Consider the following 17,438-nt stretch of genomic DNA (forward strand, 5'->3'; position numbering starts at 1 on the left):
GGCCATTTTTCTCTGCCCTGCTCACACTAAGTCCATTTCAGGGGAAAGTTGGAAGAAGACCTCAAACCACAAGAGGCAGCAGGTATCTAACATTCACATGAAGAGACTTTAAGACCAGGGATTCCACAGACGCTTCTACTGAGTGGCCCTCATTCCACCCACTAAGCTGTTTATTGACAGAAGGGCACCTTCCGTGGCATTAGTGCCCCTCCTGGGTCTTCACATCCTCAGGGTTCACATCCCTGGGGGCGGACACATCCCCGGGCCGCTCTGCCTCCTGCTCCCTGTGCACCAGCACATGGACATGGGAAGCAGACGTGCACTCCCCGGGAGCTGGAGCCCCAGCCTCAGCAGCAGCCTGAAGCTCAGATTCTGGAGGGTCCAGTGCCCCCATAATCCCCGGCACTGCCAGCACTGAGGTCTCAGGAATTGAGGGGCCCAGGTTCTGGAAGCTGTTGCGCACTCGGGTGATGTAGCGGCTGAGGATGCTGGCACCATCAGGAGGTCGGGGTGTCCCTCCTGTCGCCAGGGTCCTCTGCACACCGGCCACCTCACTTTGGAGGCGAGATACGGTCTTGGTCAGTTCTGTGAGTCTGTTGCCCAGGTCTGGGGAGGAGAAGCATGGAGGGGAAGTCTTTCAGAAGTTGAGCCTGTTAAAACCTCTCCTCTGACCCCACTAGAACCCCAGAGACATCCTGTCTGAGGTCCTGGGGCAGTGACCTTTGACAGAATTGGGAGCAGATGAGTGTGAGAAGCAATGGGAGGTGATACCTTTAGGGAACAAAGAAGGAAAGACTTGTGGGCCAGAAAGGAGGTAAAGGAGGAGTCACAGGGAAAGTCTTCAGTGGGTGGATTTGTACATCTGTCCTCATTAGTCCTCTCCAGAACCTACACCAGGCCAGCTCATACCCATCCTCAGGCCCAGCTCAAACCCTACCTGTCCTTCTCCACTTTGCCCTTCCTCTGATGCTCACGAAATGACTCTTCAATCCTTTGGGCTCCCACTGCAGTTTGTGTCTCAGCTAAGCATTTGCTACTTGCTAGGGTGGTTTTTCATCACCCTGAAATCTTCTACATAGCCCCCTCCCTCCCAACAGTGCCTGGAATAAGGAAGACACAGTGGTGAACCAGGGGTTGCATGAATAGATGGAAGAAAAACTGAACATGTGAACAAAGGCAGGAGTGAGTGATTAAGTGAAAGCACTAGAGCTGGATGCTGGTGGCTCACAGCTGTAATCTCAACTACTCAGGCGGAGATCTGAAGACTATGGTTCAAAGCCAGCCCTGGCAGGAAAGTCTGTGAGACTCTTCGATTAAACACTAGAAAACTGGCAGTGGCACTGGGGCTCAGAGTGATAGAGTGCTAGCCTTGAGCAAAAGAGCTCAAGGACAGCACTTAGTCCCTGAGTTCAAGCCCCATAACCACCACCACCACCAACAACAACAACAAAGAAGCTGGGCACAGTGGCTTCACACCCATAATCTTAGCTACTCAGGAGGTTGAGATCAGAGGAGTGCGGTTCAAAGCCAGCCCCAGCATGAAAGTCTGAGAGACTCTTATCTCCAATTAACCACTAGAAAACTGGAAGTGGCCCTGTGGCTCAAGGGGTAGGGCAGTAGCCTTGAGCTGAAGAGCTCGGGACAGTGCCCAGGCTCAGAGTTCAAGCCCCACAACTAACAAAAAAAGAAAAGTAAACCTTGGAATGAATGCTGGCATGGGTCAAGGGATAACAGTGCAAGGACCACAGGATGCAGGCCTGTGACTTCCAAAAACAGGGAAGATGGGGCCATACACAAATATTGCTGAATGAGAGGAGTGAGTAGATGTGGGGAAGGCTTTGAATAAACAACTCACCTTTGCGACGTGTCTCCTCAAACTCACGTCGGGCAGTTTCTATGTAGCGTTGCACCAGGGCCTTGATGACACGAAGACGGTAGGACCCACGTTCACCCTTCCCGGGCCCTTCCCCTATCCCTGTTGCTGCCCCTGCCCCAGGGTTGGCCTGCAATGGAAAGACAGGAGAGTGAGTGATTCTTTACCCACAGGCTTCCTGTAATTACTGACCTGCCACAGCAATGAAGGACCAAGGCAAAATCTGAGTAGGTTTACTGTCCACAGAGGCTGTACACCTAGCCCCTGGTATGCTTCTACCTCACAGTGAAGTCCTGAAAGGTAAAGGAATGAAGACCCTGAAGTGATGGAAGAGTTAGCTGACTGTGAGAGGACACAGATAGGGTGAGGTGAAGGTTGGGAAGAAGGAGAAAGCCCCAGAAGACTGCTGGTGGGACGTAGGAAAGAGTTCTCATATGGAGCTGGACTGGGTTGGGGTTCAGGTGATGGGAGCTTTTCCAAGCCTTAGTCAACTCTGTGTGTACGTGTGTGTGTGCTGTTACTAAGGCTTACACTCTGGCCCTCTGCCAAAGGCTTTGCTTATATGGCCGTGGTTTTATGTCTTTGAGCCAGTGGCTCATGTCTATAATCTTAGCTACTCAGAAGGCTGAGGTCTGAGGATTAGAGTTCAAATTCAGTCCAGGAAGGAAAGTCTATGAGACTCTTGTCTCCAATTAATCACCAGGAAACCAGAAGTGGAGCTGTGGCTCAAGGTGGTAGAGCACTAGCCTTGAGCAAAAGAGTTCAAGGACAGTTTCAGGTCCTGAGTTCAAGCTCCATGACTGATTAAAAAAAAAAAAAGATGTAACTCAAAGCCTTGAGCAAAAGAAGCTTAGGGATAGCACCAGGACCAGTACAAGAAAAACTGTACTTACAATTTGAAGCATGGTAGGCATTTGCATTTTGGAAAGAGTGTGACATGGATTGTTCAGGCTACAGGAGGACAGGTTAGCCATTTAGGGAAGAGGGAAACTGGGAACATGGGAACTTGGAATGGTTTTCTGGAAACATACCCGATGCCTGGTGTACACAACCAGACTGGCCTAGGTAACAAAGGTGAAGCCTAGTGTGAGACAGGCCCACAGCAGGCAGATGAGGTACTCACAAAGCTAGGGATTGAGGGGTAGGCTGGCTTCTTGGTTTTGCAGCAGGAACAGCAACAGCAAATGATCTGGAAAATTCTCCTGAGAGATTTCAATGGTAGGAAAAGGTCAGTCAGGGGACAAGGCCTAGAAATAGGAGACGAGCACTGGGCAGTGTACAGGGAGCATCACCTGAAAAAGTAGAAGAAGGCCTTGGGAGAGGGCAGAATGTTGAAGGGCACAGGCAGTGTCAGACCCTCTCGGAAGTAGGACAAGTAGAGTTTGGAGCGGGCAAACTTCCATTCCACATCAGCATCATCCTGGGGGCCAGGAAGCAGCGGGCTGTGCAAGTGCCACACCAGCTCCTCCTCCTCTTCCTCCTCCTCCTCCTCCTCCTCCTCCTCCTCCTCCTCCTCTTCCTCCTCCTTCTTCTTCTTTTTAATCATTGGTCACAGGGCTTGAAGTCTGGGCCTGGGCACTCTCCCTGAGCTATTCAGCTCAAGATTACTGTCAGGCTTTCTTGTTCATCACCTTTCCTCCGTCCTTGCCTCTTCTATTCTCCAGCTGGCAACCACTTTCTTCTCTCTCCCTTTCTACCTCCTCCCCCGCCCCTGCCAGTCATTGGGCTTGAATTATGGGCCTGAGTGTTATCTCTGAGCTCCTTTTGCTCAAAGCTAGCATTCTATCACAGTTCCGCTTCTGGCTAAGAGTCTCAATGACTTTCCTACCTGAGCTGGTTTTGAACCATAATCTTCATATCTCAGCCTCCTGAGTAGCTAGGATTACAGGCATGAATCACCAGCACCTGGATTTTTTTCCTTTGAACTCAAGGGCTGGGCATTGTCCTTGAGCTTGTTTGCTCAAGGCTAGCATTCTACCACTGGAGTCACAGCACTACTCTTGTCTTTTTGGTGGTTAATTGGAGGTAAGAGTCTCAGGGACTTTACTGGGTTGGCTTCAAACCATAGTCCTTAGATCTCAGCTTCCTAAGTAGTTAGAATTACAGGCAAAAGCCACAGGCACCCAGCTTTGAGTGTGCGCACGCACACGTGTGTGTGTGTGTGTGTGTGTGTGTGTGTGTGACATGCGTGCATACCAGTGTTGGGACTTGAACTCTTACCAAGCTTTCTTTCTTTCTTTTTTTTTTTTGCCAGTCCTGGGGACTGAACTCGGGGCATGAGCACTGTCCTTGGGCTTTCCTCAAGGCTTGAGCCACAGTACGCACGTGTGCATGCGTGGGCTGATCCAGAATTCAGAGCCTGGGCATTGTCCTGCACTTTTTTGCTCAAGGGTAGTGCTCTACTACTTTGAGCCACAGCTCCACATCCAGTTTTCTGATGCTTAATTGCAGAGAAGAGTCTCATGGACTTTCCTCCCGGAGCTTATTCCCTTTGAGATCCTAGATCTCAGCCTCTTAACTAGCTAGGATTACAGGCGGGAGCCACCCACATCAACAGCACCTCATCCCACCCCACCCTTCAGTGCTGGAATACAGGCCTACATGTAAAACCCTCACTAACCTAGGAGAATCTGTCTAAAGCCATAAAACAAAGCAGTAGTGGCAAGAGCAGAACTCTCGACTCCTACTGACTTCCTCTCTGTCCCTTCCTGCCCCTGCTGGCTTCCATGCCCATACCTCGATCTTCTGGAAGGAGTTGGTGATCATGGCGATGAGCATGTTGAGCAGCACAATGACCATGACGATGGTGAAGATGCCGTAGAGGGCTCGGCCCACAAATTCAGGCACCAGAAACTGAGGCATGTCGACCACGCTGTGTTCCTCCATGCCAAACATGGTCCAGAACAGGAACTGGAAGGTCTCATTGAAACTAGCACACCAGGCCAGAGAATGATGGGAAATTTGGGGGGTAAGAAGTCTGAGCCCCCCACCTTGACACAATCCTCCTCCCACTCCAGGACCCAGTCACAGGTATTCTATGTCATAAAGCCCTCTGGACTACCTTAGCTGTCCATTTCTGAGCCCCAACCTTTATTTTTCTGATCAAAGGTATTTGAGGCTGGCTTTAAGCAAAAAGCAAACACCCTACCTCAAAACTAACTAGAGCATCTGGGTGCTAGTGACACATGCTTATAATCTTAGCAGCATAGGAAGCTAAGATCCGAGAACTGTGGTTTGAAATCAGTCTGGAGGGAGGAATATTCAAGGCTCTTATCTCTAATTAGACAGTATGGGTTCACTCATGGCACCAGCTTTGAGTGAAAAAGACAAAGCCAAGAGTGCTAAACCCAGAGTTCAAACTGTTCAAAAAAAAAATACCCACCTAAATCATAAGAGGGCTGGGGGTGTGACTTAAGCTAGTAAGTAGGAGGCCCTGAGTTTAAACTCAAGTACTGTCAAAAAGAAAACAAAAGCTGGGCTCCAGTGGCTCATGCCTGTAAATCCTACCTACTCAGAGGCTCAAATCTGATGATTACAGTTAGAAGCTAGCTCAGGCAAAAAAGTCTGTTAGACTCTCATCTCCAATAAACTACCAAAAGCAAAAATTCAGAATTGGGGCCAGGAGTTTGGCCTAGTGGTAGAGTGCTTGCCTAGCATGCATGAAGACCCGGGCTTGATTCCTTGGTACCACATACATAGACAAAAGCTGGAAGTGGTGCTGAGGCTCAAGTGGTAGAGCTCTAGCCTTGAGAAAGCCCAAGGACAGTGCTCAGGCCCTGAGTTCATGCACCAGGACTGGCAAAAAAAAATATTCAGAAGTGATGCTATAGCTCAAGTGGTAGAGCATTGATCTTGAATTAAAAAAAGTTCGGGGACAGTACCCAGGCCATGAGTTCAAGCCTCAGAACTAGCACACACAAAAAAATCAAAAATAAAATAAAAGGTTATTACTGGTCTGGGTGTGTGGGTGGGAGAGGACCTAGTATATGGAGCATAGCAATAACCCCAGGCCTCCTTCCAGAAAGCCCCTTCCTGATCTACTACCCCTGCTCTCAGAGAAGATGTTTTTCCAATAGTCACTCAATGGCTTGGTCAGAGGCACTCCTCTTCTATTCATTTGTGAATCTGTCTTATGCTCTCTGTGTCACCACAGATTACAACTTATTTTTCCCATTATTCTACATTGCACTGATGTATTCTTTCTAAATACTATTCCAACCTAGTCTATTTTATTACTTCTACCTTAGAACGTTCCTAGCTACCCTGACCTATATATCTAGTATATATTATCTGAGTTTCTCAGCAAAAATACCTCTAACATTTGAACTCAGGGCCTTATACTTACCAGGCAGGCACACTACCACTTGAGCCATACTTTCAATTCTTAAGGAAACATTATAAACTATTTACCAGTAAAGTGTCACATTATTTAATTTTTTTCCAGTCATGGAAATTGAACTCAGGGCTTGGGCACTGTCCTTGGACACTTTTTGCTCAAGGCTAGCGCTCTGCCACTTGAGCCACAGCACCACTTCCAGCTTTTTCTATGTATGTGGTACTGAAGAATTGAACCCAGGGCTTTGTGCATGTGAGGTGAGCACTCTACCACTAGGCTGCACTCCCAGCCTATTTAAAATTTTTAAATGGCTTAGGAGGAAAGAGGAATAAAGAAAAGACTAGATCAAGCAAATGTGGAAAACTGACAACTGAAGCTAGGTAGCGGCGTCTAATTTACTTTTAATTTTTTCATAGGACAGACATTTTTTTTGCCAGTTCTGGGCTTGAGCTCAGGGCCTGAGCATGAGCCTCACCACTACCTCCAGCTTTTTTCTATGTATGTGGTACTGAGGAATCGAACTCAGGTCTTCGTGCATGCTAGGTAAGCACTCTACCACTAGGCCAAACTCTCAGCCCCCAGGATAGTCATTTTTTTTAAGTAAAATGTTTCAGGAGGAAATGAGTGGATGAATGAATGTGTAAATGAACAAATGAATGACTGGGTGAATCAATGTGGGAATAAGGAACCTGAGTAGTCTGGTACTAGAGGCTCATAACTATATTTCTAGCAACTTGGAAGGTTGAGAGTGGGAGGGTGGTGTTTGGAGACCATCTTGGGAAGAAAAGTTCACAAGACCCCTCTGTCTCAACCAATAGCTAACCACAGTGGCTTACAACTCTAGACTAGCTATGCAGGAGGCTAAGGTCTAGAAGGTTAACATTTCAGGCCAGGCAGAACAGTCCACAATGGAAGGAGTTGAGTGTGGTGTACATCTATCATCTCAGCTAAGGTAGGAAGCAGAAAATGGAGGATCAAGGTTCAGGTACATGCCACACAGGAATTGAGATCCTACCTCATAAAACAGCCAGTGCACAAAAGAGCTAGAGGCATGACTCAAGTGATAGTTTCTGCCTAACAAGTTTGAGGCCTTGAGTTCAAACTCTAGTACTGCCAAAGAAGGAAAAAGAAATTAAAAAAAAAAAAGGAAAAAAAAGTTTACAAATGAAGGCAAGAGAAAGATGAGTCAAGTTGCAAGGTTTTATAAGCCCTACTTGCCCCTGCCCACTTCACCTTTTCCCAGCATACTTGCCCAGTCGCTCTGTCTCCTGGTAAGGCACATAGATGTTGTTGAGGCCACAGAGGAAGGCAGTCAGGATGATCATGAGGATGAACATGAACCTGGAAAGCAGTGGGACATAGGAGAGTTCAAGCAGACCTCCTCCTTAAAAGGAACGGGGCTCTCGGAACAGGGGTAGGCCTTCCTCGCTCTTTATCTGACAATTATTCATTTTGGTTGTTAATGAAAGCAAGGAATTTGAGAGAAAGAAATTTAGGAGGGATTTAACATAAGTGCCCAAACAAACGGTCTCCCTTGAGAATGAATAATGGGAGTAAATCAGTCTCTTAGGGAGGGAGTGAGATGCTGACATTCTGCTCTATAGCCAGGAGTCAGAGATAGCAGTTACTGGATAGCAGTTATCACCCAAAGAGAGGCAAATGTGAGAATGAGTTAGTCTGCCACAGGGAAGGCAAGGACCCTAAGGTTTTCCTCCTAGTTAAGCTATATGTGTTCATACATATAACTAGTTTATTTCTCACCAGTAGCACACACACTGGTCTTCTCTCAGGTATTAACCCTGGGCTTTGATTAGGGTGACAGCCCAGGTTTAGCTGCTCATGACTTATCTATCCAAAGAGAGTGGAAACTGAGTCCCAGGAATGAGTCCCAGAAATAGTAATAGTAGCAAGATTAGAATGTGAGCCAATGGCTGGGTACCAGTGTCTCATATCTGTAATCCTAGCTATTTAAGAGCCTGAGATCTGATCATCATGGTTGAAAGTCATCCTGGACAGAAAGTCCATGAGAATTCCTCAGTTAACCACCAAAAAGTCAGAAGTGGAACTGTGGCTCAAGTGGTAGAGAACTAGACTTATGCAAACAAGCTCAGGGACAGTAGTCAGGCCCTGAGTTTAAGCCTCAGGTCTAGCACATGTGAGTGTACACACACACATACAAGTATATCAAGCAGGCTGAGATAAAGCTCAGTAGCAAAGAGTTTGCCTAGCAAGTGCCATGTCCTATGTTCCAGCCCCAGTACCAAAAAGAAAAGGAAAGGATGCCAGCCAATGGCCTTACTGCCATTGTGGTCTTGTGGTTTGTCATCTCTTGGTCTGATGGACCTCTGAGAATTAGGTGACCAGAACAGTGGAGAAATGCTTTATATTCACATTCCAAATTCTGCCTGTATGTCCCCAGGTCTTGGAAGCTTCTGCCCTGGAGTGACAACACAGGTGGACACTGGGCTGCACCAGAGCTGGGGAACTTCTGAAGAAGGTCCTGTGGAGTCCCTCTGAGTACGCACCGGATCATGTCGTCGATCATCCTGCCAATGGAAATCTGCAAAGTGCCCAGTGACTCGTGGGCTGGCAGAATGTAGGCCAGGCGGGTGAAGCTGAGCATGCTGGTGACAGCAAAGAGCACCTCGGCCAGGAACTGGGGATCTTCTGTGCGCCACTCGCTTCGCTCTGTGCAGGGTGAGATGGCAGCAGTGGCTGAAGGCCAAGGAAGAAAGAGACGGAGGAATTCAGGGCTAAGTTGTGGGGGGAGGTGGTATACTCACCCGCAGTGGTGAAGTAGTGACAGGTGGGGCCATCAGAGGCCTCCCGGCAGTGCATGAACGCAAGCCCAGCCAGGAGGATGCGCAGTGCAAAGGCTGCCAGATACAGAGACAGGATGACCACATCCAGGAAGTTCCACCAGTCTAGCAGGTAGCTGCGCAGGCCCTCGATCCACACTTCCTTACACTCGAACCACAGGAAGCCTGGAGGTGTGACAGAGGTCAGCTAGGATAGGAGGGGACAAAACTCCTTTCTCCTTCCAGATCGGAGCCACAGTATGGTGAAGGGTATCCTGTGCTGGGGAATGGGGTGCTAAGACATCACTTCATCCATCCAGGAGCGACATGACCTTGTGTGACAGCAGGAAGCCTTCTCCAGGGCACCCTAAACTGGTGTCAGCAGGACCCAGGACCCCAGGCATCTGATGATCAGAAAGTAAGAAGCCCCCAAGGAGAGGTCACACTGGGAAGGGGCAATTTACATCTATTCCCTAGGCAAATATTTAGAGTCTAGCCTAAACAAATGAGCTTTTCCCTTTCCCCCACACACAGGCAAGGGAAGAATTGTTGGCTTCATTTCAGCTCATCACAGGTCAACAAATGGTTTTCCTTTTGGATTGCTTATTTTTTCCCTTCCTTCCTTCCTTCCTTCTTTCTTTCTTTCTTCCTTCCTTCCCTTTCCTTCCTTCCTTCCCTTTCCTTCCTTTCTTCCTTCCTTCCTTCCCTTTCCTTCCTTTCTTCCTTCCTTCCTTTCTTCTTCCCCCCTCCCTCCCTTCTTTCCTCCTTCCTCCTCTCTCCCCACTTCTGCCAGTACTAGGGCTTGAACCCAGGGCTTGGGCACTGTCCTTCAGCTTTTTAGTTTAAGGCAGGAGCTCTACCACTTGAACCACATCTCTGCTTCTGGCTTATTGGTTGTCAACTGGAGATGAGTCTCATGGACTTTCTTGCCCAGGCTGGTTTGCAACTGTGATCCTCAGATCTCAGCCTCCAGAGTAGCTAGGATTACAGGTGTGAGTCACCAACACCTAACTTGGATGGGTGTCTTATTTATGAGAGGATAGGAACCCCCTGAGTTGGTATTATATGGTTCTATTTGCTGTGTAATCTGGACAAAATGAACATTTCCATTCCCTGTGCCCAAGGAGAATGGTCGCTTAGGAGACTACTGGAGGTCTGGGTTTTCTGAGGAGGAACAAAGGCAAAGTGTCTCAGGAGGAATCTACATAAGCAGGGTCTCCCCAGTAAGATGCTTATCAAGGACAATGAAAGGGCCCAGAGTTTGGCCTAGTAGTAGAGTGCTTGCCTAGCACACATGAAGACTCAGGTTTGATTCCTCGGTACCACATACATAGAAAAGCTGGAAGTGGTGCTATGGCTCAAGCAGTAGAGCTCTAGCCTTGAGAAAGTCCAAGGACAGTGCTTACTTAGGCCCTGAACTCAGGCCCAGGACTGGTCAAAGGAAAAAAAAAAGAAAATGAGGAGGGACCTGAAAGATGCCACAAGTAAACCATCGCACTCGTGTACCTGCAACCCAAATCATGTGTAGTGAAGTCTCCCAGACACTCTGGCTGCGGCCTCGGAAGGTACTCAGCTGTGTCTCCATGGCCAGGGACTCTCCCAGCAGGAAGATGAGGAACCACAGGTAGGAGGCCGAGTGCAGCAGGAACTTCAACACCGGGATCTTTAGCAGGCGGCCCAGCTTTGGGGGTAAAGGAAGTCCTGGTTCCTCCCTGGTAGGGGTGCTCAGGACCACCCACCCCTGTATCCTGACACTTATCAATAATGTCCTGTGGACCGGGCCCTGCACTTCACCCGTCGTCTCCTTCACAACCACACCAGGCAAGCATTATTTTCCCTGTATTTTTTTTTTTTTTTCAGGAACGGAGGAATACAGAGGTAGAGTAACTCGCGTGCTGTCCCACGGACTCTTTAAACTCACCCGAGGTGAAAGGTAGATCCAGCTTGGTCCTCCTACCACAGAACACGAGCCAGTCACCAGCTGTATAATTCCTGTCCCTTGTCCCCAATTTACCTTCATATGATGGAGTTTTTCCAAGCACAGAGTTGAGGGCTCCTTATTTCCTTAACCCAGCTCTTGCTTCCATTCTAGCACAGCTTATTTCAAGGACTCTGGGGAGCTGCCCTGTTCCCTTGACTGCTCATTACTGGTATGGCTGCTTCAGCCGCAGTGTCTTTGTTTCTTTTGGTCTCTCTGATGCAGTACTCTCTCCCTCTGCTGGGCCTTGCTCTGTGCTCTTCTATTCTTGCTTTCCTGGTATTCCCTTCCTTGTCCCTTCTGCTTAATAAGAACAGGCCTGTTCTTATATTCCAGTGCCCAGGCCTGTGCTTGGCTCACAGCAGAATCTCAAGGAAGTCTTGGTTTGGGTAGCACTCTCTTTAGGAGAATTGAGGGCTATAATGGTTCCGGGCTTTGGAGGCAGTGAGATCTGGGGCAACCCTGGATCCGGATTGATATTTACTGTGTACTCTGGACAAAAAGAGTACTTGCATTCATTCCCTGGTTCAAAATTCCTCCTCTGAACAGAACTTTCTAGAGCTCCCTCAAGCTACTGGGTGGGAACACTGACAAAGCATGCAGCCCAAGGAGGGCCTGACATAAACCAAGTGCTCCACAAATGAATGATCAAGAATCTAATTTGTAGTACCCGAGACTTGGGTGCCATCCAGTAGCCAATGCAGAGGAAGGGCATGGTGAGGAAGATGAGAAAAGCGATGAACAGCTTCCAGATGGTGGTGCTTCCACGCCAACCAGCCAGGTTCCCACACCAGATGGAGGACAGGACTTGCTGGCAGATAGGGTGTGCTACAAACTAAGCAGAGATTAGGTATGTGTATCGGGGACAGGGGGAGAGGGAGCAGCAGGCAGTGGGGGCTGGGAAGAGAGCATCAGGAAGGGAGGAAGAGGAAGTCAGTTGGCTGCAGAGACAATTAGCGATCACGGATTAAACCATCTTTTTGTTTTTTTTGCAGTCCTGTCCTTGGATTTTCTCAAGGCTAGAGCTCTAACCACTTGAGCCTCAGCACCACTTCTGGCTTTTTTTACCCGGCTCTTTGTGTGCTAGGTAAGCACTCTATCACTTGAGCCACAGCTCCACTTCTAGCTTTTTTGGTGCTAAATTGGAGATAAGAATCTTACAGATTTTCCTGTCCAGGCTGGCATTGAACCACAATCCTCATCTCAGTCTCCTGAGTAGCTACAATTACAGGCTCATGAACCAGGAGTACCAAACTTGAATGTAAGTTAGGCAATGATGGTAGAACTGGTTTACAGATCTCAGAACCCCCAGGGTTCCCTGCCTTCTTAGAGATTTGCAATAACAGTCTGAGAGGAAAAGGAACAGAGAAAGGAGTTCTGCTGCCTGGAGACACAAGCTGCTACACAGAAAAGCAAGGATAAAACTCAGTGGTCAGGATGTGTGAGGACAGATGACGGTGGGGATGAGGAGCTGGGGGAAGCAATAAGACAGCATGTCTAGCTTGGAGGAGTATCTAATGGGACAGAATAAAAGAGTCACTTGCTCTTTAACCCCTGAGAAATCCAGACTAATCTTGTTGTGAGGAGTGAGATAGTAAACTCTAATAACAAAGAGAACTGAGCCAGTCTGGTGGGTCAGAAGCAAGACTGAGTCTCGTAAGACGCAGGTGGGATCCTGGTTGGTGGTAGTCTCCCCAGGGCCAGTGAGGGGCTAGGGCTTAGGTATGTGTGTGGTGAGGGTGGAGGGGACCTTCTCTTCTTGCCTTCAAGGGTTTAAGGTAGAAGAATGCTCAGGACTGAGGTGTCCCAGGGTCCAGGCAGGAAAAGGAATAGCTCAGAGGTGGCAGGACAAGGGATCGGGGCAGAGGGGAGGTAGTGAAGGCTCTGCTGACCCGCTTCTGGTTGTAGTTCACAGCCAGTCGTAGCCTCGCCAGGTTGGGGATGCCCTCCTCAAAGGCCTGGGCCAGGCCCTCAGCCTCAGGCTCCGTCTCGATCTCCTCTCCCAGGTCGTTGAGTACTGCAGTGACCTCACTCTGGTTCCGGCACATGCCCAGTAGCTCAAAGCCATAGTCTTGGCTCAGTGACTCCAGGGCAATGTACTCAGGCTGTAGGGAAGTGGGGGGGGAAAGTGGGAGGGGTGTACCAGGCATGCTGCCACTGCAGCCCCACTCACTTAGCGAGGACTTGCCCCTTCCCAAACAGTGGACCTGGGCCATCGCTGTCCTGGCCTCAGGCCATCACTTTCTATACCCAGTGTCACCAGGTCATTGATTTCTTTCTTCTCTGCCACCTCATCAACCCTTCTTGCTCCAGGAGGCTGCTTCTTACCACCTTTGCCTATGTGGTGGTGTTTCTACTTTGACTGCCTCCCCCTAAAATCCTGTCACCTTTGCCTGCTGCTTGGACTTGGTGTTTCTAGACCTGTTTCCCATTCTACTTTAACTCCTATTCTTTCCTCCTTTCATGTGTTCATTGCACTATTAACTTTTTTTTATTGTAATGTATAGAGGGGTCACAGTTACATTCGCCAGACAGAGGGTACATCACTTCTCACACAAGGATACCTCCTCTCATGTTTTTGTCCCCATTTCACTCCTCCCTGAATTATCAACTTTTTGTGTGAGTGTGCATGTGTGTCTGTGTATGTGCGTGTGCACACCCATATGTGTGTGTGTACATGTGTGGCAATCATGGGGCTTGAACTCAGGGTCTAGGCACTGTCCCTGAGCTCTTTCACTCAAGGCTAGGGCTCTACCACTTTGAGGCACAGCACTACTTCTGATTTTCTGGTGGTTGATTGGAAATAGGAATTTTCTGTACTTTTGTGCCTCAGCCTGGTTTTGAACTGTGATCCTCAGATCTCAGGCCCTCCTGAATAGCTAGGATTATGGGTATGAGCCACCAGTGCCTGACTTACCTCTTTTATTTATTTATTTTTGCCAGTCCTGAGGCTTGTACTCAGGGCCTAAGCACTGTCCTTGGGCTTTCTCAAGGCTAGTGCTCTACCACTTGAGCCACAGCATCATTTCTGGCTTTTTTTTTTTTTTTTTGCCAGTCCTGGGCTTGAGCTCAGGACTGAGCACTGTCCTTGGACTTTCTCAAGGCTAGAGCTCTACCACTTGAGCCTCAGCACCACTTCTGGCTTTTTCTATGTATGTGGTACGGAGGAATTGAACCTGGGTCTTTGTGCATGCTAGGCAAGCACTCTACCACTAGGCCAAACTCCTGGGTCCTACTTCTTTTATTTTTGAGCAACTACTTTATAGGAAAAACTGTCTTGGCAGTTTCAAAAGACCACATTTTTTCCTTTCCTTCCCTCCCTTCAGATTCCATTGTGTATTGAAGGCTGGCTTAGAACTCATTTTGTTTTGTGTGTCAGTGCTATGGCTTGAACTCAGCGCCTTTCACTCTTACTCTGGAGCCCTTGCTCCATCTTTATGCTTGTTAATTTGAAATAAGAGTTTTTTGGAGTTGTCTGCCAAAGGGCTGGCTTTGAACCAAGGTGTTCTGTTCACAGCCTCCTGAGTAGATAGGTTTATAGCAATGTACTACCTGAGCTCAGTTGACCTGAACCCTCATCTTCCCACTTTAACCTCCAGTCTCCCAAACTGGGATTATAGGTGTCCACTACCATTCCCTGCCAATAAAGTGGAGATGAGAATTCTTGTCCCTTATCTGCCCATCCTTTCTTCCCTCCTCTTCCCCTCCCTCTCTCCCTGTGCTGCACAAGAGTGAAGGGAAAGCCTATGGGGAAGGGACTGCCTTTTTCTGTTGTGTGGGGGAAGTTTTCACCCTCCTGCCCTTCCATAACTCCCAGGTCAGAGATACAGGTGAAGGAAGCTCAGCACATCCTGCCTTAGACATTTCTCTAAGACAAGGATCAAGTGTGTCTTGGCACTCACGGGATACATGGGTAAGTGATGGACCAGTTGTGCTAATGCAGCTCAAGGTCTGGCCTGGCCTCCAGGCTCTGCTTCCTGAAGTCTTGGTCCTACATAGGGGCTTCCTGTATTCATCACTGCACCTCCATTTGCTACTCCACAGCCCTTGTTGGAATTGTAGCCCCCCTTCGAACATCCTGTCTGCTCCTCTTTATTGCCATGACAGTGGGTCTCTGCCATTTGGGGTGGGGTTGTGACATTGAACACAGAGATTTCCTGAGACAGGAGAGGCTTCTCACTTTCCAGAACACCCCCAGGGGCCCATCCCTACCTCAGTGGAAGATTCCCAGCCCTGAAGGCAGAGAGTGGGAGAGACCAACCTTAAACTCAGGCTCCTTGCGTGCCAGGCGCCTCAGCTCCCGGCTGAGCTGGAAGGCGGCCAGCATGGCGTCCTCACTGGCCAGTGACAGGTGGGCCCTGCTGGCTATGCCACGATAGGTGTTGATGCGAGACAGGGAGAATTTGAGCAAGTCATAGCGGCGGGCGTTGCTGCACTCGAGGCAGGCACAGGAGATGGGGTGGGGCCGGGCGATGGTATGGCCCTGGTCCATGAGCAGCTGTGCAATCTCATACAGGTCCTTCTGGCAGGCCAGGGTGAGTGGCGTGACACCAGGGGCAAAGCGGGAGCCATCGATTGATGAGTCAAAGAAAGCCAGGGAGAAAGACTTAGTGTCAACTTTGCGACCCTTCTCCCGTTCCAGCCGGGCCAGCAGGCGCCGCACCACCGCAGGCTGGTTTGTGTCTACAGCCACCAGCAGGGCTTCGTGAATCTGCCTGAAGTCAAACTTGATATTGGCCAGCAGCACATCAGAGATGGCCTCATGGCCCAGGCGGATGGCCAGGTTGAGAGCTTCTCTCCAGGAGCGGTCCTCGGCCTCCTCTACGTTCCGCAAGGGCCCGCCTGGCCCCCCACCTGTAGCCTCAACCCCTGACTCCAGTAGCTGCTGTACAAGGCCCAGACGCCCCTCCTGGATGGCACCCAGGAGTTGGGGGGGAAACTTGAGCTTCTTGTTCACGATCTCTGTCCAGTTGGGTTGTGGCTGCATGCAGGGGGAAAGGGCGGGTGGTGGAGAGGACAGAAACCTGAGCTTCCAACCTATTTGGGGGGCCTCCCTTCTTTACCTTCTAGCCCTTCATCCTCCATAGCAGTCACCATTATCTTCTTGTCCCAAACATTGGCCAGGATTATCTGCTTTTACTATTTTATTGTGTAGGTTTTTATAAGAAAAATGCCAGAGTGAGGCTGATGGGGGCCTCTTAGTTCAATTTCTATCCTCCTGCACAGTGGGGCCAAATATGAAGACCCCCGAGGAAGGGGTTAAAATAAATGGATAGGAGGGGTGGGGGATAGGTGCTACACTGGGAATCCAACCCCTCAGGCAGGCAGGCAGATCCAGGGCCCAGCTCCTCTCTTGTTGACTTCATCTTCCAGCTGTGCACTCTGAAGGTTCCAGAGCCTCTGCAGGACAGGTCCAGGGTCTTTGAACTGGGCTTGTCTCCAAACCTGCAGCTCTGAACAGGGCTCCTAGCAGGATCCTAATGTGCTTCTTATTCATCAAACCCAATGGCTGGCTCTGCCCCCTGCTTTGGGGCACCCCCCCAGCACTGTGAGTCCTTCTTATATCAGGCCTAGCCCCATCCCACTGCTCATCTAGTAGACCGGGTAAGAGCTCCTTGTTTCTCCTACCCACAGTTATGCCCACCCTTGGCCTGGAAGCTCAGTGTCCCTACCCCTACGCTTTTCCAATAGTTTGTCCCAGCTACAAATGGGACTGAGATGGGATGGAGCAGAGGGCCTCTTACCTGAAGGGGGTCCATGGTAGCACCCACTTCTGTAGGCAGGACTGGAGGTCCGAACTCTTGCTATCTGCTCCCCTGACTGCACCCAGCATTGTGTTTTCTACCCACTCAAAACCCCGCCCTGGGCCCTCTGTTTGCCAGGACCAGCTGCTCCCCTCTGCCCTAAACCTTGGGGAGCTGGAGTGCCATAGTGAAATCCTCTGGGGAAGGGGAGATAGTGTACAGTTGCTCACAGAAGGCAGGAACAGAATTTGGAGTATTGTAGCTCCAGGGAACTGAGTGTGCAGATGGGAATGGAATGAGTGTCCAGCCAAGCCCAGGCCCATTCCTTGTCATTAACACTCTATGACTACATGGGTTAAGGGGTTTTTCTCTCAGCTACTAGAATCAACTCTGGAAAGCCCAAGGTACAATTTGAAGTCATATGACAGTACTGATACCTAGTTACGCCTAGGAAAGTGACAAAGGATTCAACAGAAAGTGAAGTTCATGGGTTGCTAGATGTCAGGCTCACACTCAAAATCCAGTCTTGTAACATTATAGGATTTTTTTTTTTTTTTGTCATACCACTACTAAGGCTTGACTCAGGGCCTCAGGCTTTTGCTTGCTCACTCACAGTTCCAACTGTGAGGTTCTAAACACCTAAGCATGCCTTCAGTCTGGTTTTTGGTTGGTTACTGGAATTGGAATCTCAAAGACTTTTCTGCCTAAG

General features: G+C 49.2%; 1 protein-coding gene across 1 annotated transcript; it reads right to left on the bottom strand.

The window, feature by feature from the left end:
• Positions 1–106: 106 nt before the first annotated feature.
• Positions 107–17,434, bottom strand: LOC150053444 (short transient receptor potential channel 2). Its single transcript, XM_090348338.1, has 12 exons — positions 15,247–17,434; positions 12,878–13,090; positions 11,656–11,820; positions 10,514–10,688; positions 8,993–9,193; positions 8,735–8,897; positions 7,458–7,550; positions 4,610–4,802; positions 3,166–3,293; positions 2,997–3,075; positions 1,856–2,003; positions 107–606 (listed from the first exon to the last, which is right to left on the bottom strand). The coding sequence occupies exons 1-12, from the start codon at positions 15,970–15,972 to the stop codon at positions 200–202; spliced, it is 2,691 nt and encodes an 896-aa protein (XP_090204464.1). The 5' UTR covers positions 15,973–17,434; the 3' UTR covers positions 107–199.
• Between the last annotated feature and the right edge of the window lie 4 nt (positions 17,435–17,438).

The sequence above is a fragment of the Megascapheus bottae genome, chromosome 16 (assembly GCF_031878675.1).
Source record: "Megascapheus bottae isolate mThoBot1 chromosome 16, mThoBot2.hap1, whole genome shotgun sequence".
Classification (NCBI taxonomy): Eukaryota; Metazoa; Chordata; class Mammalia; order Rodentia; family Geomyidae; genus Megascapheus; species Megascapheus bottae.